The sequence below is a fragment of the Octopus sinensis genome, linkage group LG4 (genome assembly GCF_006345805.1).
Source record: "Octopus sinensis linkage group LG4, ASM634580v1, whole genome shotgun sequence".
Classification (NCBI taxonomy): Eukaryota; Metazoa; Mollusca; class Cephalopoda; order Octopoda; family Octopodidae; genus Octopus; species Octopus sinensis.
Genome location: NC_043000.1, coordinates 58,437,619 through 58,463,531, shown reverse-complemented (window position 1 = coordinate 58,463,531; position 25,913 = coordinate 58,437,619). Strand labels below are relative to the sequence as shown.

At 35.0% G+C, this 25,913-nt stretch overlaps 1 protein-coding gene across 1 annotated transcript in view; it reads right to left on the bottom strand.

The window, feature by feature from the left end:
- The window catches only part of LOC115211020 (uncharacterized protein DDB_G0287625), a 67,705-nt gene that overhangs the window by 23,747 nt on the left and 18,045 nt on the right, over positions 1-25,913 (bottom strand). Inside the window, exons 2-3 of the mRNA XM_029779867.2 lie at positions 18,300-18,450; positions 13,801-13,913 (exon numbers count right to left, since the gene is read on the bottom strand). Of these exons, the coding sequence (XP_029635727.1) occupies positions 13,801-13,913; positions 18,300-18,450 (264 nt within the window). The remainder of the gene's footprint in view (positions 1-13,800; positions 13,914-18,299; positions 18,451-25,913) is intronic.

Below are 25,913 nucleotides of genomic sequence, written 5' to 3'. Positions count from 1 at the left end.
TGAAACACCTGTTCATAACAGATGAAAAAGATACAAAACAAAGCTTTAGCACATACAGTAAGGAATATTGTAATTAAAAATCTAAGTATGAACGAGAAAATAATAGTAAAGAATAATGAAAACAAAGAAATGTGGCAAGAATTTGGCAGTTAAATCTTATAGACAGTTCAAGTGCTATCATTTTCGTTTTATTAGATGCAAATATTGTAGGTAGGAGAGGGTTACAATCAAGTAAATCAACCCTAGTATATTACTGTTACTTATTTTTTTTCTTCTTTCCACCACCCCTCACTCTCATCACCTCCTGAATGGAGACAACAGAAGCCGACTACTTTAACAGGATTTGAACTCTGAAGAGCGGGATTATAAATTAGTTGTAGTATAGTCAAGTCTCCTATCTAACAATATTTTACCATTTGTTGCAGGTCATAGGGAGCAGTCAAAGACAAAGTAGGTTTGTCTAAGAAGTCAAATCATAACAACTTAATGAACCATCTTTACATGTCTTCTGTACAGATGGTTTAAGAGCTTGGAGACCTTTAATTTTAATAAAAAATATTATATAAAGAGCAGAAAGGAAAGCAATAAATAGATATTCTCATGTGCCTATGTGTATGTATAAATGTATAAACACACACACACACACAGAACACAAACATACATAGAGAGAAACCAGGAAAAAAAATATACAGCAAACAGCAGAAGTGAGAGAAAATGGATTGGAAGTCAAGTTAAGAGGAATCACTTACCCAAACAACTGAGAAGAAAAGAAGAAAGTAAATGATGCTAAAGGGAGAGGAATTTACTAGAATCTAATAATCGTCTGTGTCTAATAGTCTTTCAATTTGAATTTTTTCCTAAAAATATGAATATAATGCTTTACACAAATTAAAGCATTGAAGCAAAAATTTCAAGAGCTAGTTGAAAACTCCATTGTAAAAAAAAAAAGGTTTGTGCATGCTTTTATATTATATATATATGAAATATATATACATACATACATACATATATATATATATATGTGTGTGTGTGTGTGTATGAATGATAATAACCTTACTTACTCACACATTTCTACTGTTGTTATTGTTACTGGAGTTATGACTGCTGCTGCTGCTTCTTATGTTGTTATCACTGCTAATAATAATGATAATAATAGTGTTGTTGTTATCGCTGCTGCTGCTACTGCTGCTGCTGCTGCTAAGATGTGTTCATCTTCATTTGACTTTTTCCAAGAACTGCTACCATATTCCTGCTGGCTTGCCTGCATGAAGAACTACATCTCTGCTACTACCGCTGCTGTTTTTACAACTGCTGCTGCTGTCGCTTCTGTTACAACAACTACTACTGCTGCTGCTGCTGCAATGTTAGCCAAGCTGATCACAAAGAACCAGGAACACCTTCAGGACTGACTGTAATTAATGCCAACTTTACCCTCTCCCCGCTGTCCCCAACCAACTATGCTTCCCTCCTCCAACATATTACACTGTCTATTACTCAGACACTAAGACTAGCCGTAGCAGTAGTGATTGAGCAGCAGTAGTGGTAGCAGCAGCAACAGATGTAGTAGCAGCACTAACAGTTATAGTATTAATTGTAGCAGTAATAGTAGTAGTAGTTACAGCTGCAGTACCAGCAACAGCAGCAGTAGTAATAGTGACATAGGTGACAGTAAATGGCAGAGATGAGGGGAGGAGGGAGGCAGAGAGAGATAGAGTAATACGGGAGTAGGAGGAGGGGGAGGTGAAATAAGAATTGTTGTGCAAGTGATAATGCAGTGTGCTATAATAGTTGATTGAATATTGTGGTCATGTGACCTAGTATTTATACCTAAAGAGAGCTGGTATCACCTCAAATTACTCACAGGTAGTAGTAGTAGTAGTAGTAGTACTACTACTACTACTAGAAGTAGTAGTAGTAGTAGTGGTTATGGTGTTAGTAGTTGTAATAGAATATTAGTTGCAGTTGTAGTGGTTACTAACAGCTGTTGTAGTTTCCTTAACCGCAGTAGTAGAAGTAGCAGCTGTTAGGGGAAGCATCCTTAACTTTAAGTTCCCCCCAACCAGCACCAACACACACACACATACACTCCCCTCTGCTTCCTTGAATCTCAGACATTTCATCCCAACCTATTTCACCATCCAGAAACCACCTCCTACCCACCCGACCCTTATGTAATACATCTCACCTTCCCATGCTTTTTATTCTCCCCACTAACATCAGTGATTAATTAGTGATAGATAGCAGGGCTGGTGATGGTGGTGGTGGTGGTGGTAGGTGCAGGGAGGGGAAACAAAGTTGGTTCATCCTATAGATCAGTGCTTCTCAAACTATGTGATGCAGTGTACCAGCAGTTTTTTTTAATTCCAATGTGCCAGGGACTGGTAATATTTCTTAGTAATATTAATTTATACCAGAAACAATATATATAAAATGAATATAATAAAAGTTGACAATTTTTTTTCATCTTATATATATTTTGTAAACAAATAATACAATATTACATAAGCATTTTATAATGTTTCTTTTCTGGAAACTTGCCATGTACCGGTAGCTGATGGCTCATGGACCGGCAACAGTCTGCGGACCACCACTTTGAGTAACACTGCTATAAATAACACTGAAGATAGTTGGATCTCACCCACTCCTATATATCCTTATGTTGATTGTGTGAGAGAACAGTAACAAGGGGAAAAAAACCCAACAAATATTTACAGAAATGAAATGGAAAAGAAGAAAAAGTAGGTTTTATATTTTGTGTGAAGTTGAGGGATGGAGGTAAAGTAGAGAGAGAGAGAGAGAGAGGGGGGGGGGGGGGAGAAATACCTTTGTGTTAGAGAAAGAGAGATACAAAGAGGAAAACAAACAAAAGATTACATATTTATTCATACAACAACAGGGTGGGGGGGCGACTCTCCTCTTCACTATCATTTGTAATCAAAGATGACTTGGTACCAGTATATACCATATTTTTACTTTATGAACTAAAGGTATGTATAAGCATGCTCTATAACCATGTTTACAAGGGGATTTTTAGAAAAAAAGAATAAAAAATAGTTCACAATTAGAGATGACAAAATTCCTTGCCTTTATCATAAGGGAATGAAATGGAGAGAATCAACCAATCTAAATTAAATTGTTTATTATGGTCTTTTAGATACCAAATTAACTTACTAACGTACTGTTATGTTTATTACTATCCCTAAATGTAGAGTAATGATTAGAAATTCTTTTAGATAACTGAGAAGAACTACCTATATAAAAAAAGACATCGGTACCTGAATTACGAGACATAAACTTAATTCTGTTGGAATTGACTTCAGAGACAATAACCTTGTTATTAATATTTCTAGTGGGATGGATGGTATTAGCTAAATTAATGTTAGTATTAGTCAATTGATTCTTATTTAACAGACTAACATTATGTGAGGAGATAATTTCTAACAGATTTTTTGTGTTGGTAAAACCAATCCTAACCATGTGCGAGTTGATAATAGAGTAATACCAAGAATTCTTTGGAAAATTCCTAATAATAGCTTCCTGAAACTGGAAAGGAAAATTAGACTTAATTTGCCTCCCAAAAGGAATAATCAACCAAATAGTTTTGCTATTAGTTGCCTTATTTTTAGTGCAACTATCTTTAAAAGACATCAACTTACCTTTAGAATGAAAAAAGATGCTTAAATAAGGGTTAACTCCCTTCCTCTGTTTGGTGTTGGCATATAAATTAAAATTGATATCGATTATATCCTTACAACTAGATTTCATGTCTACTAAAGGTAGAATAAGATTGAATGGAATTAATGTAGGTAACTTTATCTGTATAACCTGCTTTAAAGGCAGAGTTATAAAATTCAGCCTTGTCATTGAAAATGTCAACATTAGCTGATAACTTAGACAATCTAAATTAAATATTCTTAACTAAGTTCTTAGTGATTGCCCTAGAATGATAACTGAATTTACTAATATACTTAAGATTGGTTGATGGTTTGTGGTATGGGAAGTATAAATTATTGTGTAAGTTAAGTGAAATATCTAAAAAGTTGGTATTTGTTACATCATCATCAAAAACGATGCCTAAGCCCATTCTACAGCAAAACTTAACTAAACTATTCTTAACCTTTTGTACTTTTTGGTCAGAAACATTTTGCAGGTAAAGTAAACAATCATCATGATATAGACCTCCACTGATGCTTGGGAACTGGTCTGCCATTTCATAAATTATATATATACAGACCAAATCAGCTACTTGAGCTGAATCAGAACTTTCCATCCTAACATCAAAACCATCGGGTGAGTCTTTATGGACCCACATCTTATTGTCAAACTTTATGATATATTTTTCTGGCTGCCAACACAACATTAATTTTTCCCTGGTGAGACCAGCTTTGTTATGAGCAAGCCAAAGAGCTTTATTTAATACTATCGGGTTGATGGAGGAATAAAAACTAGAAATGTCAAACTGGATAAACTTAGTGCTATTCTTATCAGTAATAAAACTAAACCAGTTGATGACTTGGAATGAATTAGACCATAAACTAAGCTTTAATTTTTTAACTAAGGTAGGAATATATTTATCTAGAATATTTTTACTAAGTACACCAATGTCAGAGCTAGAAGGACTCTTTTACTTGTTTCAGTCATTTGACTGTGGCCATGCTGGACCACCGCCTTTAGTCAAGCAAATTGACCCCAGGACTTATTCTTTGAAATCCTAGTACTTATTCTATCAGTCTCTTTTGCCGAACCACTAAGTTTATGGGGACGTAAACACACCAGTATCGGTTGTCAAGCGATGTTGGGGGGGAGGACAAACACAGACACACATATATGTATATATACATATACGATGGGCTTCTTTCAGTTTCCATCTACCAAATCCACTTACAAGGCTTTGGTCAGCCTGAGGCTATAGTAGAAGACACCTGCCCAAGGCGCCATGCAATGGGACTGAACCCGGAATCATGTGGTTCGTAAGCAAGCTACTTACCACACAGCCACTAAGTCTTAAGGATGGGTTATTAAAAAAATTTTGTTTATGATCTTTCAAAATAAAACGAGGCTGCTTAGGATGAAGTGGTTCTGTCTTCATCTGTAAGTTATACCTCTCCATAATTTTCTTAGCCTCAAGGTTGGCTTTCCTGAGTGCACCTTTACCAGTAATCCTATAGTTTTTTGAATTTCTTTTTTAAGTAGTTCTAAGTAATAGTCCTTGGTAAGTTTGTACAGGTTTCCCGTTTTATCTGACTGAACCAGCATACTATCCATGGTATTAATTTCCTTGGTGATATTGTGAAGATACCTCATATGTTTATTACTTAGTGGTGATGGGTGAAATTTTACATTTCTCACAATAGACCAGAGATCAGCTTCAAACTGTTTCAATCTTGGGCTAGGTGGTGGATTGTTTTTAGATTTAAATAATTTCTTAAATTCAGAGGTTATATCATTAGTAGGCTGTTGAATGTCCTTGTTGTTGAAGAAAAAGTTGAGCCATCTGATATGGTTAATGAAGGAATTTGTCTTATTAACAAGTTGCTTAAGGAAAGAGATGCATTTATATTAAATAACTCCGTATGTGGTAACTATTTTATTAGCAGGCAATATGGAAACCTGGTTGAATTATATATAAAAAAATGTGTGTATTTTTCCCTTGTTTACAATTAACACAGAAAAATTAGATAAACTTTTCTCTAATACAGTCTTTCTTCTCTCAGACCTTCAACCTCTATTATAAATACAAACTCCCTCTCTCTCTCTCTTTCTGTCTCTTCACTTCTCTCCATCATGCCTCTTTTCTGTCTCTTCACCATCTTTCTTCTCTCAACCTCTCAATCTTCCTAAATACATAGATACAAACATTCTCTCTCTCTCTCTCACTCTCTTCCTCTCTTCTCTCAGCCTCTCAATCTCTCTAAATATATAGACACTCTCTTTTCTCTATTTCTTCACTACCCTCCACCATACTGTTAAATTTTAAAAAACAAATAGATAAATAAATAAAAATTCCATAAAAACGTCTAGAAACTGGAGGAGCATGGAATTGGCAATGTTTTTGACAGGTTGTTACTGTGCTGAAGGAGATAACCCAGACAATATAATCACAGCTGTGCTGAAGAGCAATGGTTACACCAGAACCTTAGCACAGATAGAACGAAAGAAGTAGGAGTTTACACGCTCCTATGCTCTCATACAATTCCATATCAGCACTCTTGATACCATCCTTGATAATGAACACAGCAAAGATGACAAGGATGGATGCATGGATGCAGATGAAAGATGTCACCCCCACTTGGTAGACACTCAAGAAAACAAAGAAGATTCAAGCGAAAAACCTGTCTGGAAAGTAAACCCAAATGCAAGTGCTGCTACCACCATCAAAGCGAAAATCTGTGAAGGTGAAAGAGCCAAGAAAGAACAACTAAAAGAAGCAAAAACTAAAACAAAAATAAAAGATGAAACAGCCAAAAGAAAGAAGCAAACCTAACTACCCATATAACAAAAAGGATAAAAAGAGACAGCACATACGAATGTGCAAATTCTACTTGAAAGGTGTCTGCTGGCATGGGGAGGGAGGTGAAAGCTGCCGTTTTGCACACCAAAGACCACCACATAAACATGAAACAGGGTGGAAACCACCTGCCAAAAGGAAAGGACCTGCCCCAAAATGGAGGTATGCAGATGTAGTGCGTGTTACAAACCAGACTTATCAACATGTTGTTGAAAGGGCAGCTGCTGAACAACAATCTTTTTTGTGCATGGCACAAAAGATTGTACAGCAGCTGACCTGGCTACATCAATCTCACAGATGGGACTATCCCCAATACACAAGACTACCACAGCAAATAGACCCAAGGTGGGTACCACTGGCAACAACACACACATCACATTGGTGCTCTTACTGAACATCAGAGGACTGTTAATACTTAGTAACAGGACAAAAATCCCTTTCTTGAGAGACCTTATTGCATGCAATCAAGCCTTATGCACAGCACTTACGGAAACACACCTGAAACCGGACATAGCAGATGCGGAAATACAAGTAGCACAGTATGTTGTATTACGGACCGACAGAAAAGAAAGGAATCATGGTGGAGTTGCTATGTACATCTGCGAAGACCTCATACCCTTTTTCCACGCTAAAATTCAGTATGTGACACACTAATTGTACATATAAGACAACTTGATGTAGTTATATGTGCTACGTATCACCCTCCAGATGCTCCAAATCATGTAGGGAAGTTTGAAGACTGCCTTACAAAAATAGAAGAAGTTCTAGTTACATTAGAACAACACAGAAGTGTACTTCTTATGGGAGACTTCCATCTGCCCAATGTCAGATGGCCCAAGGGCCTTTCTCCCAGGAATGGCATGATGTGAACAAGGACAGGTGAAGTCCCTCCTGAACCTCATCAACCTTTTGTACGTGGAACAGATAGTACTCCAACCAACCAGGGCAGGTAACATACTGGATCTCTACTTCACAAATAATATGGATCTCATCCATAATGTGAAAGTGACACCGATGCTACTCTTGGATCACAATATATTAGTGCTGACCATGTACGGACCATAGGAAACCATGGACATGCAGCCTACAGAAAACTTACAAAATCATTCCAGCTTGAACTTCCATAAGGCAAGATGGAAACAAATTAAGAAAGAGATCCTCAAACAAAACTGGTCTAAATGTCTCTCCTCACCGGACATCGGCATGAAACTTCAACAATTCATGCCTGTAATGCAAGCCATATGCTACAAATGTGTCCTTTCAATTAACGGCCTTAAGCATGCAATATAAATTCATCCTATTATAAAATTGAAGAGCGGATTCAAAATACATATTACTCTTTTACTCGTTTCAGTCATTTGACTGCGGCCATGCTGGACCACCGCCTTTAGTTGAGCAAATTGAGCCTGGGACTTATTCTTTGTAAGCCCAGTACTTATTCTATCAGTCTCTTTTGCCGAACCGCTAAGTGACGGGGACATAAACACACCAGCATCGGTTGTCAAGCAATGCTAGGGGGACAAACACAGACACACAAACATACATACATATATATATATATATATATATATATATATATATATATATATATATATACACATATATACGACAGGCTTCTTTCAGTTTCCGTCTACCAAATCCACTCACAAGGCATTGGTCGGCCCGAGGCTATAGCAGAAGACACTTGCCCAAGATGCCATGCAGTGGGACTGAACCCGGAACCATGTGGTTGGTAAATATTGTAAATAATTATATATGAAATATAATTCAATTAATACATTTAAAATTAAAATTTTCGCGCTGCATTACATATATATTTTACAAAAGTGTATACCCATACAAGACCATCTATAATATACATATATACATCAAAATACACACATGCATGCACATAGCTACATACATATACAGGCATATATATGGAAAATATAAATATATGCACAAATACACATATACATATGTACATATATGTATGCAACCATGCCCGCGTACGAAAATCTGTTGATGTATACATATAGGAGTCAGTTATAACAGACAAGATAGATGGGAAGTATATCTTAAATGTAGGGAGGCGGAAAGAAAAAGAAAAAGAAGGAACCTAAACATAACAGCTAGTGAAAGAAAGAGGTAAGTGGGGGAGAAGAGGAATGCATTATTTAAGGATGCTATCAAAGTAACGAATAGGGAGAGTAAGGATACTTTGCATAAGAAGAAAGAAAGGTGATGGGATATATGTAACAAACATACACACAATAAAATTACATATATATGTATATACAAAAGTGCATATCAATATATAAATACATATATAAGATCACGTATATAAATACATGGAAATATGCACGTAAATACACAGACATACGTAACTAACTGCCATTCTCTCTCTTTTCCACTTCCTTCCTAAAGACAAGACGTGCTTTTATCTGTCTCTTCTCAAAGCTCGTTTTTCTAGCGTTCACCACTTCACATCATCTTGGCTTAACAGCCCTCACCGTTTGTTTTTACTGTTTTGTTCTCACTGTCCTGTTTTTGTTACCACTTTCACCCTCCGCAGAAAATCCCAAATTTTATTTAATTTGCTTTGCGGGAAGGACTGTTTTAACGAAATCATGTCTTGTCCTTACCTTCGAAACGCAGAGTAGATAAAACAGGGGACAACTGGTGAAGGGAATGTTCTTTACGTTGCATGTCTCATTTCTCTGATTGTTTTTTCGTTGTTCGAAAAAAAGTTCGAAAAAGTTTTGTTTTTTATGTTCTTATTTCTCATTCTGTCCACGTTTTTTTCATGTCCTGTACCCAAATATGCATGTGTAGAGATATATATATGTAGGTATGTACATATATGCATGTATATATGCATATATTTATATATTATTATATGATCGTATGCCACACATTCTTTTCCAAGTATGTTTTCTCTCTCTCTCTCTCTCTCTCTCTCTCTCTCTCTCTATATATATATATATTATATATATATATATATAATATATATATATATATATAATATATATATATATATATATATAAGGCAGCGAGCTGGCAGAAATGTTAGTATGCCGGGCGAAATGCTGTCTTCTGAGTTCAAATTCCGCTGAGGCTGACTTTGCCTTTCATCCTTTCGGGATTGATAAATTAAGTACCAGTTTATTACTGGGGTCGACTGGGTCCCACCCCAAAAATTTGGGCCTCACTGAGGAAATAACAAGGAACTGGGAGATGTGACAATTTGCTGTATTTGATAAGAGACATCAAGCTAAATAAAATTGCTGTCTTACATACATACAGGCTTGTCCTTTCAGGTGCTGTGCCATTTAAAAAGCACCTGTGCTGGTGCTGCGTTAACACACCCATGCTGGTGCTGTGTAAATGTGCCAGTGCCATATCAGAAGCACCCAGCACATTCTGTTAAGTGGTTGGCATTAGGAAAGGCATTCAGCCATAGAAACCATGCCACAACAGTTGGAGTCTGGACAGCTCCATGTCGACGTGTCCAACTAATGCCAACATGGAAAGCAGACGTTAAACAATGATTATGATCATTAACATTAATTATAATTGATAACTTTGTTGTTGGGATACAGATTTTGAAAATCAAATCCATTTTTCTCAAGGATGCACCATTTCAAAGCCTCATTCGTTCGTACGTACATACATACGTACATACATACATACATACGTACAGACATACATACGTACATACGTACATACATACATACATACGTACGTACGTACATACATACATACATACATACATACAAACAAACAAAAAATATATGCATATACACATAACCATTTCATGTTGGAAAAAAGAGTACTCAATAACATAGTAGAGATTAATAACATTTTATTTGGCTATTCTGAATTTCAGTTGTCACTCTCTTCTTACTCCCTTTTTTTCCTTTTGTTCCCTTTTCTCCCCCTTTGTCATATTTTCTCTCTACTACCATAACACCCTATGACAAGAAACCAATATATAGATGAGCAAATCCCATCAATTTTCAGTTATAATTTGCCTAAAGATTCTGTACACACATTCCCATGCACAAGCACATGTATACACACAGACTTTTTTGGTTTCAATCTATCAAATCCACTGTCAAGAGTTTAGTCAGCTCAGGCTGATGAAATAGGTTTGCCTCCTCCCTTCAAAAATTGTTGGCCTTATACCTAAATCAGAAACCATTGCCTTTCACATATCTGAAATCAATGGGATAAAGAACCAGACAAGTACTACAGTTAATGGTATTACCCTACCTTTCCACAAAAAATTACTGGCTTTGTATCTATCATTGCTTCCATCTTAACAAAGGCAGAGGTATTGTTTGCAGTTGCATTTGATTGTTTGTTTGTCCATGGACAAGATATCTCAAAAACTGCTGGATGGATTCGGATGAAACTTTCAGGGATGTTTGGCCTCATGACTGGCATGAACTGATTAGATTTGGGGATCGATCTGGCACCGGACAAGGATTCTGAGTTTTTTTTTTACTTAATTCTGAGTGCGGTCGGGTTTATTTTTAGTATTCTTGTTTGTGAGAGCAGTCGAGTTTATTTCAGATATTCTCATTTTAAAAATCATCTCTGGCTAATCGTTGAGATGAAGTTGGTGTTGCTTTGGTGGAGGTTTTCACTATCTGAGTGTTCTTCTTATTATTATCGTTAAGTTAGTGAGCACACCGGGTTAAATGCTTAGTGGCATTTCGTCTGTTTTCACATTTCAAGTTCAAATTCTGCCAAGGTCGATGAAATAAGTATCAGTTGAATACTGGGGATGATGGGATCACCTAGCCCCTCCCCCAAAATTTCAGGTCTTGTGCCTATAGTAAAAAGGATTATTATCATTGTTAAGGCAGAGAACTGGCAAAACCATTAGCACACCAGGTAAAATTCTTAGTAACATTTATCATTTTTATTAATTTTTATTATTATTATTATTATTATTATCATAATTATTATAATTATTATTGAGGCAGTGATCTAGCACCATCATTAGCACATCAGTAAAATGCCATACAGCATTTGTTTGGTACTTTACATTTTGAGTTCAAATGCTGCCAAGGTCAACTTTGGTTTTCCCCACCCATCTGGGTCAATAAAATAAAGTACCAGTTAAGTACTAGAGTCAATAGAATCAACCAATTCTCACCCCCTCGAAATTGCTTGTTCTACCTAAATCATAACCCTTTATTATCATTAATATTATCATCATCATCATTATTATCATTATGGCAGAAAACTGGTAGAATGGTTAGCATGCTGGGTAAAGTGCTTAGCAGCATTTCATCCATGTTTACATTCTGAGTTTAAATTCTGCTGAGGTTGGTTTTGACTTTCAGTGTAATAAATCAAGTACCATTTGAGCACTGGGGTTGATGTAACCAACATGAGCTTGCTGGCCCTGTACCAAAAGTTTGAAACTATGATAATTATTATTATTATGGGGAATTGGCAGAGTCACTAAAGTATAAGGAAAATGTGCTGCAATATTTGTCAAAGCTCAGCCAATCAGACAATGCAATAGGTGGAACGTCCACTTTAGCTCTTTATAGAGGTTTAGTGGAGGAAAAGTGTGACAACATTCTTAGGGAGACCCTGGTTGTCGAAGAAGATCAGTTAGTTGCTCTTTTCTAGAGAACTTTTGGGCAGGGACTGATGGATAATTTCCAAAAATCTCTGGCCTGACAGTGCTACCAGTGAACTTTTCCTATTCAAGATAAACTTTACAGGCATGGAAGTGCCATCAGCTGAGCATGTCCAAGATGCATGGAGGACGATGAGACGGTCCTGCACGCACTTGTCCAGTGCCCAAGTATTGCTGACCTGTGGGTTTATGTCACACATGCAACAGATCTGGCTGTCAACTGAATCCATCGTGAAAATCACCCCACTGCCTTCCTTTAACTGGGAAGGAAAGGCTGTTTTTATATGCCTGATGGCCATGGTGAAAGAGGTTGTATGGTGGATGAGATTGAAGGGTCTGAAGACAGACACTTTTCTCTTTGGCCAATCCCTGATCAACTTCTTCAAGTTTCACTTGAAATGGAAAATAAGAGTAGAGAGGGAAGTTGTCTCTTAGCCAGTTTGCTGAAAGGTAAATGAAAGTTGCGAGAATGGTATGAGTGAACGGGCTTCCCCTGAACATGTACCTGTAGCTGGAAAAAGGAAAGAAAAAGGCACCTGCCCCAAAAGTCAGGGTACCCATGGATTTTTTATGAGGTTTTTCCATGAGCAGCACTCGAACATCTCCTCCCTATTGAGGATCACACACTGTTTTTTTTAAAAAAATTTTGTTAGTCTTGTTTGCATGCAAAATCCTCATAACAACACACTCACACACACATTCTTTGTTTTGTCCAGAGCTGTCCATAATGTTGTTCTTAATGTAAACCTTTGTGGTTAATAAAGAAATCATTATTATTATCACTATTATTATTATTATTATTATTATCATAATCATTATTATTATTATTATTATTATAATCATCATCGTCATTATTATTCAAGTTGTTATATAAGGCAGCAAGCAGGTAAAATCTTTATCATGCTGGGCAAAATGCTTAGCAGCATATTATTCATCTTTATGTTCTAAGTTCAAATGCCACTGGGGTCAACTTTGCTTTTCATCCTAACTGGACTGATGAAATAAGTACCAGTCCCCTCCCACAAAATTTTAAACCTTGTACTTTATGTATCATCATCATCATCATCATCGTTTAACGTCCGTTTTCCGCGCTAGCACGGGTTGGACGGGTTCGACCGGGGTCTGGGGAGCCAGGGGCTGCCCCAGGCTCCAGTCTGGTCTGGCAGTGTTTCTACAGCTGGATGCCCTTCCTAACGCCAACCACTCCGCGAGTGTAGTGGGTGCTTTTTACGTGCCACCTGCACAGGTGCCAGAGGGGTCTGGCATCGGCCACGGTCGGTTGGTGCTTTTTATGTGCCACCTGCACAGAAGCCAGTCGGGGCGGTGCTGGGATAATTTGCATGTGTATACTGTTGTGCAAGCATACATAACTGGCTTTGTTTCTGTATCTGATTAAGCCCCTATGTATAGCTGATTGTCTGCCACTGACTATATATCTCTGTCTATCTTCAGGTTTGACAGTTTGTCTCCATGCTTGATGGCCTGTATTTATATCTGTTTATTCCTGAAAGACTTTCTCAAGTCTAACTGCTCGTCTATAATTATTTTGTATACTAACGAGTCTTATTAGGTTTCTTTGATTCCCTCTTTCAGTGATTCTGTTTTTGACAATCTCTCTCTCTCTCTCTAAATGTAAGAAACATAATCTTACCCCATCTCCGGAATCGTCACATATAAAACAAGTTTTGCACTCTATACATTGCCATGGAGAGTTACGTGCCTTTGTTGCAAGTTCTTCGCAGTAATCCATACATGAAGGGTGAACTGAAAAGAAAATTAAAACAATGTAAATTACAAATAGGTATCTGATCTTCAAAAACTGCATCAACTGGCATTTTACTAATGTACCTAAAAATGTTTAAAACAAAAATCAGAGTTAAAGACTTTAACTTCTGAAATGAACAAATCTAAGAGACAAGGGACATTACTCTGACTGGTTTACTAAAATTTAGTATAAAAATTCTACCTCAAGTGTAATGGTTTATTTAGAAGAATGGTAACTCCAACGATCTATCAAATTGTTGGTACACCATAAAAGATACATTGTGTACCGAACATAAATCAACTAAACAGACTGCATGATATTACAAGCTGTATCCATGGAAGATTCTGATCACAACACTACAAGTGAATGAAATTATTTACCAATTCTAAGGTTGCATTGCTGTTTACAGTGATGAAGTAAGTATACAATAATACTATCAAAGAGTTACTGTTAACGGTTGCTTAGTATAACAAGCTATTTGTTACAGAGAATAGATTATTCGATAATGTTATCTGCATGAAAAACAATAGTTAAATATGAACATATATAATGAAGGGAACATCAAAACACTAATTAAAAAATAATTATGCAATGAGGGAAAATTAGACAATAATCAAAGGATTTGGGATTCATGTAGGATAATACAAAGAAGGATAGTTATCTTTAGAGATGACTCAGAATTTTGGAGACAAATGTTGCTGTAAATACATCAAATCTATGTCAATGGGAAAAATACATTTGCAAAAATTTGATGGTGACATTTTGTTTTGAAATAGTCAATGTTTATACAAGATGTTCCCATATTTATATTTAATAAAAATAGGTTACAATAAAAGGTAATGTTGTTTCAGTTACTTTATGAGGTTATTTTGTGAAGATGATGATTAATAGATATTCCATGATAAAAAAAAATTGCCAATTACACACCATTAGATTATCCACATAGGTTTGAATGAAACCATAATTCACCTGTTTTATGCCAAAGCAGCCCACAAGTTTAATGTCAGTTGAATTTGTAGACCATGTCTCCACCCCTTCCTCACACTTGTAAATGGCAGTTTTCCTAACTTTCATGAAGCTAGAAACATTTCACTAAATAGGCCAGCTACTTCAATTTCATTTGATTCTAGGTTGCATAAATAGTCTGATGAATAAGTTTATCACATTCATTGTAAGTTATCAGCCCTGATTCTCTTTCAAAAATGATAAAGTAGCATGGCATATAGAAAAGGAAGAGAGCTCAACATACCGGAAATAACAATTCAAAGATAGATGAGCTGACACTTGGAAAAGCATACTAATTAGTTGCCTTCGGATGGCTTTAGTAGAATCCATTGTGTAGTATTTGGATCGGATCCTCAATCTGGGAATAATTCAGTATGAGAAGCGTATGAGTCATGATTTCTTCTGTGAATCTTAGAATCCCTATAAAAGTTATGGGTATTGCCCTTCCTTCTGAACACCATAGAAAATGAAGACAAGAATGTTTCTTTATCTGATATCACAAAACTACAAAAATCAATGCACTAATTAATATTTTGCAGTCACACACACACACAGAGTAATAAAATTTTGTGATGAAGACTACATTTAAAAAGGTACACCAATTCATCGAATAAAAACATTCTATGGGAACCTATTTTGATCACAAAAATCCTGAAGATATTTTAAAGACATACTTTCGTGGTAAAAACAGTTACAACATTTGAATGTATAAGCTAATGGTCCATTGTCTGAAGAATCATAACTGAAACATGTTCATTCACTGATGCTGTGCAAAGACTGAATTTCTTTTGTCTACTTAATGTAACTATTATAAATAGAAATGAGAGGAGTTAGAAAGGGCAAAAGAAATTGGGAAAAGAAAGAGAAAGGGTAAAAAATCACAAAGATAAAGATAGAGGAGAGATTAAATGGGAAAGGAAAAGGGAAGAAAGATTTTGGTACTATACTGCTAAACTTGCTGATTGTTAAGTAGTTTCTAGATTTATTTGGTTAAATGGGTTACCAAAGAAAACAACAAAAATAAATCAGATAATTCTATCATTATCTCACAACTTGAAGTTATTCTGCAAATCTACAACTTACATTGTATACATATGATTGAATAACAAGCTCTATCATACATAGACACAATCAGCAAAGTTTGTTTCTTATATAACAATAACTGAAGGAATGTTCTACTCTGTAGAGCATGCAAACTTGTTGATTTATGAATCTGTTGCAGATTGTATTAACACAATTCAAACATAGCTTCCTAACAACATAGTTATGAGTTCAATTCCAAAGCACAGTATTTTGGGCAACAACTTTCTGTTATAGCTTTAGGCTGAGCAAATTTTTGTGAATGGATTTGGCAGAAGGAAACTAAAAGAAGGCAGACGTGTATGTATATATACTTATCTTTATATCAAACTGAGTCTGTTTGTCTGTATGTATGCGTGCATCACAAAAAACCCGAGAACTACCCAACCGATTTCATTCAAGTATTAAACATGCTTTATTTAGGGTTCACTCAGTGTCATCAGCCAAAAAAATTAGCAACTTCTTGCCTAATGCAAGCCCGGAACAATCTCGTATCTCTTACACTATTTCAGTATTATGTGTTGAAAGTGAAAAAATAAAATTCCTATTGTAATGTGAGATAATACTTTCAGTTTTAATAATTTCATTATGAATACCTTTCACCGTGTATATAACATATACATAGTGAAATTATTAATGTTGAAACTATTATCTCAATTACACATATACATGCATATATATATGTGTGTCTATATATATATGCATGGATATATGTGTATATACATCTGTATACACACACACATATACGAAATAATATTATTATGGAAGAAACACAGGCAAAGTCTAAAAGAATATAATTGAAATACGCATCCAAAACTTATATAAATACATATATTCTATATAAAATGGACATAAAATTCCAAAATACACAAATATATATAAATAGACAATATCCATGCAGTGCATAAAACATGATTGAATTTAAGAAAATATCTTTTGTAATTACGTTTAAATCGTGCATTGTATGATAAAATTAGAAATTTAACTTGAAAGGATTAAGTATTGAAGACCTATTAAAACCAATGAAAGAAAAATATAAACATCACATCTGTGATCTTTATATTTTTTCTTTCGTTGGTTTTAATGTCTTTAATACTTGATCCTTTCAAGTTAAATTTTTTAATTTCATCATACAATGTACGATTTTAAACATAATTACAAATGATATTTTCTTAAATTCAATCGTTTTTATTTAAATTCCTGTCTGTGTTTGGATTGTCCTTGCAAAGGGGCCATCTGGTCTCCTGTTTGTGCCATGAACAGGCGAGAGGTGGGTGGGAGGAATTTTGGCTCAAGGCCAGCAATTGATAAAAGAAGTCCTTGACTGGTACTTATTTTATCAACCCCAAAAGGATGAAAGGCAACGTTAACCTCAATGGGATTTGAACTCATAATGAATTGGAAGAAATGATGCTAAATATTTTCTTTTTCCAACACATTAACAATTCTGCCAACTCAATGAAACTAAGACCTGATTTCTTGTATGATCTTACGTAAGTGGTATTAAGGATTCTGTTAGCAAAACCAAAGGTAAAAAATTAACAAAACTGTGGTTGGATCTAGCCAGTTTTAAATGGATAAATAACTATGTATTCTATGTAGAAGTATAATAAATATGCATGATTGTTTTGCTGTCAGGTATTTCCATCAATGAGTTTTCAGGGGATAGGGAAATCAGAGTTGTGAGGTTTATTCCATTCCTCAAGTGCATCATAAGAATATGTGGAATAACTACAAATAGGAATCAAACCCAAGTTACAGACTAGCTTCATTGGATTTTGTCATTTACACTAATCAAGTTCACAACAGTAATATTGGTTTCAAATTTCTGCACAAGACCAGCAATTTCAGGAGAGGGTTTAAGTCCATTACATCAATCCTGGTGCTCAACTGATACTTATTTTATCGACCCTGAGAAGGAAAAAGGCAATGTCAACCTCAATGAAATTTGAACTCAATGTAAAGATGGATAAAATATCACTAAGCATTTTGCTCGGTGTGCTAATGATTTTATCAGCTCACTGCCTTGCTCACAACAGTAGTATCGATTTCAAATTTTGCCACAAGGCCAGCAATTATGGGGAAGGGGATAAATCAATTAGATCAACTCCAGTCTTCAACTGGTACTTATTTCATTGACCCCCCAAAAGGATGAAAGGTAAAGTCAACCTCAGTGGAATTTGAACTCAGAACATAAAGATGGACAAAATGTCACTAAGCATTTTGTCCGATATGCTAACAATTCTTCCGGCTAGATACCTAGCTCACAACAGTAATATTAAACATAAAATGTTACAAACCTGTGGTATTGCAATCTTTGCAAACAAGTAATTCTTCTGGCTGTCCATGTTTGTTCCTATCAGCAGTAAGTAAGCAGGAAACACACTTTTCCTGATCAAATTTCAAAATGTCTTCACTTTCGAATTCAGGGCCATGAGTTTTACGAATTCTCTGAAATTTATTAACATTAGAATTAAGAGATATCTCCAAATATAAAAAAAAAAAAAATACAACATGTTATTTACTAACTATAACAAATTATCAACAATGGCTCTAATACATTCAACAGCAATTAGATAGTTTCTAATACACATACAAATGAAAAATTTCCTTTATATACTTTAACTCTTTAGCATTTAAACCGACCATATCTAGCACAAATAATCTCCCAGCTTTAAGTTCAAAGTGGCCAAATCTGGCCCCTCACACCTACTCTGCAATGTCATTGTCAAAATAACTACATCATCAAATTCTTGAAGCTACAAGATAATTCATGATTAATTCAAAACAATGTGAATAAATAAGCATTACATTTAACTGAATAATCTGAATGCTAAAGGGTTAAATAGACAAAATAGCCATACAAAAGTTTCTTATAAAAACTATATCTGAAATCTCCAGTGACATCATTGCTGCTGGCACAGCCAAAGGAGAAATACAGCTGGAAAATATCGAAGTTTTTGTGATTTCTAGTCAACAGCTGGTTAAATAAAATATTATAAAGATTATGTGTTTGAAAATCAGAAATAGGTTGCAGGCTCAATGTCAAATTTTTATTTTCTCACAAAGGACATATTTTCTCACTGGAAGAATTGCTACTTAGTAAACAGTTTTGAATTTTACAAAACAATTTATGCTTTTACAGTAATTAACTACACCACCCTAATTGTAATTAATTACAATTAAATAGACTTCTGTCACTTGTACAAAAAGAAGTAAATGATCTTAAACAAGTGTAAACATGTGAAAGGAACAATAGTCTTACTCAGTAATTATCTCAGAGTAACAATAATGGACTGGAATAAATGGTAGTGTACCAGATTAAATGCCTTATAGTATTCAATTTCAGGTCACTATATTTTAAGTTTGACTTCATCCATACCCTCGTTCAACATGACCAGCTGGCCCTCAAGTGACTTTTGTTGAATTCACTCTGTTGCAAACATTCAAACAAAGTCTTCAACTGAGGATAGTTTTCTCTTTTCCTGCTACCAATCCTAGAGGCCTAGCAAAGGGAAATTTTGTGGAAATTATGATCTGAATTTGATTTCTTTCCTCACATTCAGAGTTTAAATCTTACCAGGTTGAATTGTATTTTAAACATAATAAAATAAATTACTGTAATATATATAGGCAAAATTGAATCTAGTGGAAGGAAAAACATAATACTTTTGTGGCACAATATGTACTGCTGAATGTAAAAATAAAAAATCCTTCTAGGGTGGCTGAGACAACTATAAAGTTTAGTTCTGGCATAACAGTTTTAAGCAGATATGAAATTAGTCTGCCACTAGATAAGAAATCAGGTTCATGTTGGTAAAATTCCAAATCAATATGATGAGAATTATTATTTTTATCAAAAGCTATGCCTAACTTTATCATGACCTTTCACAAAGTTCACTATGTTGTCTTATGTTACTAGTTGAGAAAAGTTTGCATGATCAACAACTTAGACACTTGGCTCTGTAACTTCTGTAAAAACTGAAGTTAAATAGTGGCAACAAATTTAATCCTATCTAAAACATTTATATTAATAAAATGAGAGCCACAGAGCCCCATTATTGCATTTAGATAAATATGTATAAGGTGAATTATTTATCACAGATAACATCACATAATATAATAAAAAAAACAGCAACACATTATCCAATTATCAAACCAATCAAAACAATAGACCATACCAGACTAACTCCAAAATAACCAGGTTGCTCATGCTTCATAAATATAGCATATCCAAAAATTTGCATTACACATTCAATGTCCAACACTTATAACAAGAAACTTATGTTTTGTATACTCTGTTACACATTTATTAGTTTTTGGTGATAAGGGTTGATAAAATAGTGTGAGGGTTACAAGTTTCTGGACATACTGTATTTGTATATATGTGGCGATTATACAATTTTGGAGTTTGTTTGGTGTGGTCTGTTGTAATTATGTTGCATACAATAGTTGGATAATGCATTGCAGACAGGGATTCTCTCCCAGAATCCCTGACAAAATCAGCTAAAGGTGCAAATGGGAATTCTTGGCCATTTAAAAACACTCATACACAAATATATACAAATCTATGCATGTAAATTATTAGCAACAGAAGCAGTACTAAAACCAAATGGCAATCTTTATATCCAACCTAATATGGACATATTGTTAGGGCACTGAATACTGTGTTATTTACCTTGGGTGGACCTCTCATATGGATGAATGGTACATAAAAACACATATCATATCACTGGCAGATCAGAATTGCCAGATCCCATGATTTCTACATGCCTTGTCTCCTCAGTGGCACACATCTAGTGGCTGCATACAGCCAAATCACTGTCAATGATATATGGAATTTCAGTGACTGTTCAGGCACTGATATTACAAATAGCCAACAGACTTATTGAAAAATAATTAGCAACAGAAGCAGTATTAATACCATAAGGTGACCTTTATATCCATCTTAACATGGAGATATAGTTAGAACATCAAATATTGTGTTATTTACCTTGAGAGGACTTTTCATATGGATGCATGGAGCATAAAAGTACACATATGCACACACACGAACATAGATATATACATATATATATTTGTATGTACATATATCATAGGCATGCAGTCCATGGAAGCAAGACTTTCCTTAACAATTATAGAAACAAAATTGAAACTATACAACTTATTTTTCATAAGATCGTTCTTCTAATGTTCTGTAAAATTAATATAAACTACATGACATCATATAGGCTTCAGACTTTTATTGTCGGAATTAGAATGAAATGACAAGCAGTGGCAGACAACACAAAAAATCTTGCAAGGGAAGCAACACAAGTTGTTGCATCCCTTTCGATGTAACGCTTTAACATTTTTTTCCAATAGAAATGCTACAAAGACAATTTTTTCTAGTAAGAGTTGATAACGAATAGTTTTAGATGCTAATAAATACTTATATGCTTGTCAATTTGCCATACCTATAATATATATAATCTTACATTGTTATGTAACACTTACACAGAAAAGGGAAGCAAGTTGACTTTCTGCTTCCATCAGAAAGCACTGTAAAGATAATACAAGCGTAGTTTTCCGCATTTCAAATTACAAAACACCCTTAATATAAAATGTGATTTTTTTAAATTTTAAAATAGTTGTATAATATGAACATGTCAATTTGATTCAAATATCTACGTGACAGAAAATTTTGGTCATTGCTTCCCTAGCCAGAAAGATCACTGCACACCCTTAATATATATATATATACATAAATACGTACATATAAATATACGAGCAAAAGGCCCCCCACCCCGACCAATGGACGGTGCTGTGTTGTCAAACATTTAAACCAAATTTTCTCAAAACAACTTGTCCAACCGTCCCATAGGCCTCCCCTTTGAGAAACACTGATTTCACCTAAATTTGAGACACCATGCATTTTTCTCGTGTATGCGTAGTATCGATCGCAACAGCTGATGTACTTGCACAAACAAATGCACGTTATCATAGCTTTATCAATCACATTCTCACCTGGAATCGATTTTTGTAATTTTTTCAAGACTTATACACGCCCTGATACTGTCGGTATCTACATATCAAATTTGAGTGCAATCAGATGGAGGATCTTAGAAGACACACACACAGACAGACAGAACGGATTTAATATAATAGATTAAATATCAATATGTACTTACATAATACACATGGTTCCCCTAACAGTTATAGCTATTACAAGAGAGATAATCATTTCGTCACACTATAAGGTGGGATTAGAAATTTGTAATTGAAGTTTAGGAATTATAAGAAAAAAGATGCATAGAAATCCCATAATTAATTTCCTTTTTTACCTATTACAAGGTTTTTAACTTTTCTAGTCATTGGAAATCACTTATAGCATTATTTTCTTCTTTTCTGAAACTGTCAACTTGTGACTTATTAATTAAACATTTTATAAGTGAGACATTTAATTAAGGATTATTAGTCTGGTGGAAATTCATGCAATATGCATTCTTTCTTCTTTTTTTCTTCATAGAACATGAGTAAATTAGGAATTAAGAGTATGGGGAGGAAGTTTTTAGTGTTTACATACAGAATAACTGTCTCCAGGAAATTGTACCCGATGAAAATGTTTTATAGTAGCCAATAATTTTAGCAGCTATAAACAACTTCACAAGCCATTTTCTGATGTATTTGTTTGAAACTGTTATATCATAGTTGTAATCCTTTGTAAGCATACCGGAACAGATATATATTTATTAGAAACAGCAGTAAGACCTTTTATCTATAAATGCTCTAATATCTATACAGCCTTGGTTTTTTTATCTTATTATGCAAACAATTCTTATATATGAAAACATACATATATGTATGTACAATCATATATAACACGTTTGTGTATGCTGGGTTGTGAGAAAGCGTTTTGAAGAGAAAATAGTCTTAGAATAAAATTCTCCAGATAAATATGTGAAAACACATTAGGCTGAGAATAACATCATTGGATTGTAGGACTCAAGTATTTCATCAACTACAAGTACCAAATCAACCTACCAAAAACCCATAAGAACAATTGTTCTTACATATAAGAACTCCAAATCATGCATTTGCTGACGTGCATAAAGCTTGACCAAACTGGAATTAATAAACTAACAGTCATATGAAACAGCACTGAATAAAATATACATGGGTACAATCATATTTAACACATTTATGTACATTCAGACATGGGAAGACCTTTCACAGTAGAAACAGTCTCGGGAAAATAAATCTCCTCCCAGAGAATATGAACAACAAGTAGCATATTTGCTGTTGTACATAAAGCTTGGTCAAGCTGGAATTAATCCTAGCTTGACACTCTGAAATCAGCATCTTTAAGGATAAAATTATGTATACTCATAGTACAGAACCATGTAAAGGAAGAAATAAGTGCCAGAGCATCATCTGCTTCGCCCACATCCCTCCTGTTTAACATACATTGCTACTAGCATGTGTAAAAAGACTTCTTAACATTAATAAACACTTCCCAGCTAATCATAGATATAGAAAATAGACACAATTTGAAGATTAGTTTTAGTTACACACCCAATTTCAAAATATTAGCTTCACACAAATAGACAGAGAAAGCAGCTGTTCTTGTTGAGATACAGAACTGTGCCCGCTGGATGGCACTTGTAAAACCATGATTAAAATACATGAAGTATTATTTAAAGCAACAAATACAGAAAACACTACCTGCATTAAGAAGTATGTAGGGATTACACAAAGCAACTTAAAGCAAGATATAACAATTATACCTCCTCCTTCAGAAACTAATATAAACACAACCTCACAAAGTTCTACAGCTACATCTGGGATTTGAAAGAGAGGTCTGTCAACCATTCCATCAAGAGAAAATATGTAAACATCACACCAACAATAGAAGAAGGTGCTGTTCTCTGTAATGCAGAAAAATGGCTTATTCTGAAGAGCTCACTGAACCCTAGCACCTAACAAAACTTTTGGAACTGCCTGCATACCACCAAGTACATCCTCAGATTTTGGTCACAGACTACACAAAATGAGCAAGAGACTCTACAAACTATTATACCCAAATTCAAGTCATAAGAAATAATGGATTTCTTCAATACACCCACCTCCTCCAAACATGACGCAACAGTTAAGTCATACTTTTTCTGGCCTCATTTTAAAAGGAAAGATTATGCATATTATATCTATTCATAAATTTACTTGTTATTAATCCTATACAGACTTTTGGAGACTTAATGGTTTCATCTGAAGACTTATAATTTAGTTCCATAATCTGTCAATTATTGTTCATTGGGTAAATGCTTGGAAAAAAAAATCAACAACTTGCAGAGTAGCACTGTTAAGGAAAGTCCTGCTCTTTTAAACAGAATCATAAGCCCTTTTTCTTATTCTGCTTTATTGTTTATGCATCGCATTCAGTTAATGTTAAGTCAAATATAATCCAACCAGAAAGTTGGAAAATTGATCCACAATTTTGAAAAAAGACAGCTTGAATTTTCTCAATGTAGATATAATGATATCTGCCCTGAGATAATTCAATTTGTTTTGTGGAGTACTGTTAAACCATACATGGTGCTCATAAAAGCTTATGTCTTCTCTGTATTTTCATGATATGTTTTGGTAATCAAACAGTTGTGTCAATGCTTTTTCAATAATACATATGAAATATAATTGAGGAAGGTTGTATGTGCAATACTCAAGTCTTCTCATGAGTATTGCAGCAATTGCCAATCGTTGCCTACTAACTAGTAAGATACCTCTGTAGTGATGGTATATTTGTGAGACCCTGGTTTAGAAGTTCCAGGTTTTGAGGAGTGTGGAAACACTTCTTAGCCACTATTATTCCCAGGTCACAGAGTAGCAGGTAAGTTACCTTCTCAAGTCATACCAATTCATAAGGGCCATTTTCCCAGTTTCATGGCATACATATTTCTCACCAAGATGGGATGCCAATTTGCTGGAGGATTACTCATTTTTGCTAAGTAGACTGGAGCAATGTTAAATGAAGTGTTTTGCTGAAGAACACAATATGTCTCCCGGTCCAGGAATCAAAAACCACAATTGTACAATCATGAATCCAACACCCTAACCACTAAGCCATGCACCCCCACAGCTCAGAGTAGTATCATCTGTCAGGGTCCCAAGTATGGACTAATTAGCATATCAGGGCTTGCTTGCCTATGCATGTGAAGAGTGGATCCAGTAGACTCTGCAGAAGTATTTACAGTTCAACATTGGGAAAGATAGCTGCAACAACACATTGTAGAGTGCAGAGAGCAAGATGAGGAAAAAGTAAGAGATCTTGGGCCATCCACTGCATCTGTCTCCATCCTCAATCATCTTGAACTGGTCTTACCACTGGATTGAAATGGTTATACAAAAGAGAAGGAGGTTGACAGCATGCAACTCTTTTTCATTTTAAAGGAAGTCACAATGCAAGTCATCAGTCATCTCAATGAAAACTGGATGGTCCTCATTGCTCTAACAGGCAAAGATACATATCTATCTTTTACTTTTTACTTGTTTCAGTCATTTGACTGTGGTCATGCTGGGGTAACACCTTGAAGGGTTTTAGTGAAAGGAACTGGCCCCAGGATTTTTTTTTAAGCCTGGTACTTATGCTATCAATAATTTTAGCTGAACTGCTAAGTTACAGGGACATAAATACACTAATAAAGTAGTCAAGCCGTGGTGCAGGTGACAAACACAGATGCAAAGATGCAAAGACACACACACATATATATATATATCACCATGATCACTGTGACTGACCAGGCTATCAGATGTTGTTACACATCGCTGGTCACAATGCGCTTTGCACATACAAAACAAACTTCTTTCAGTTTCTGTCTACCAAATCCATTCACAAGGCTTTATTCAGCCCAAGGCTATAGAAGACATTTGCTCAAGGTGTC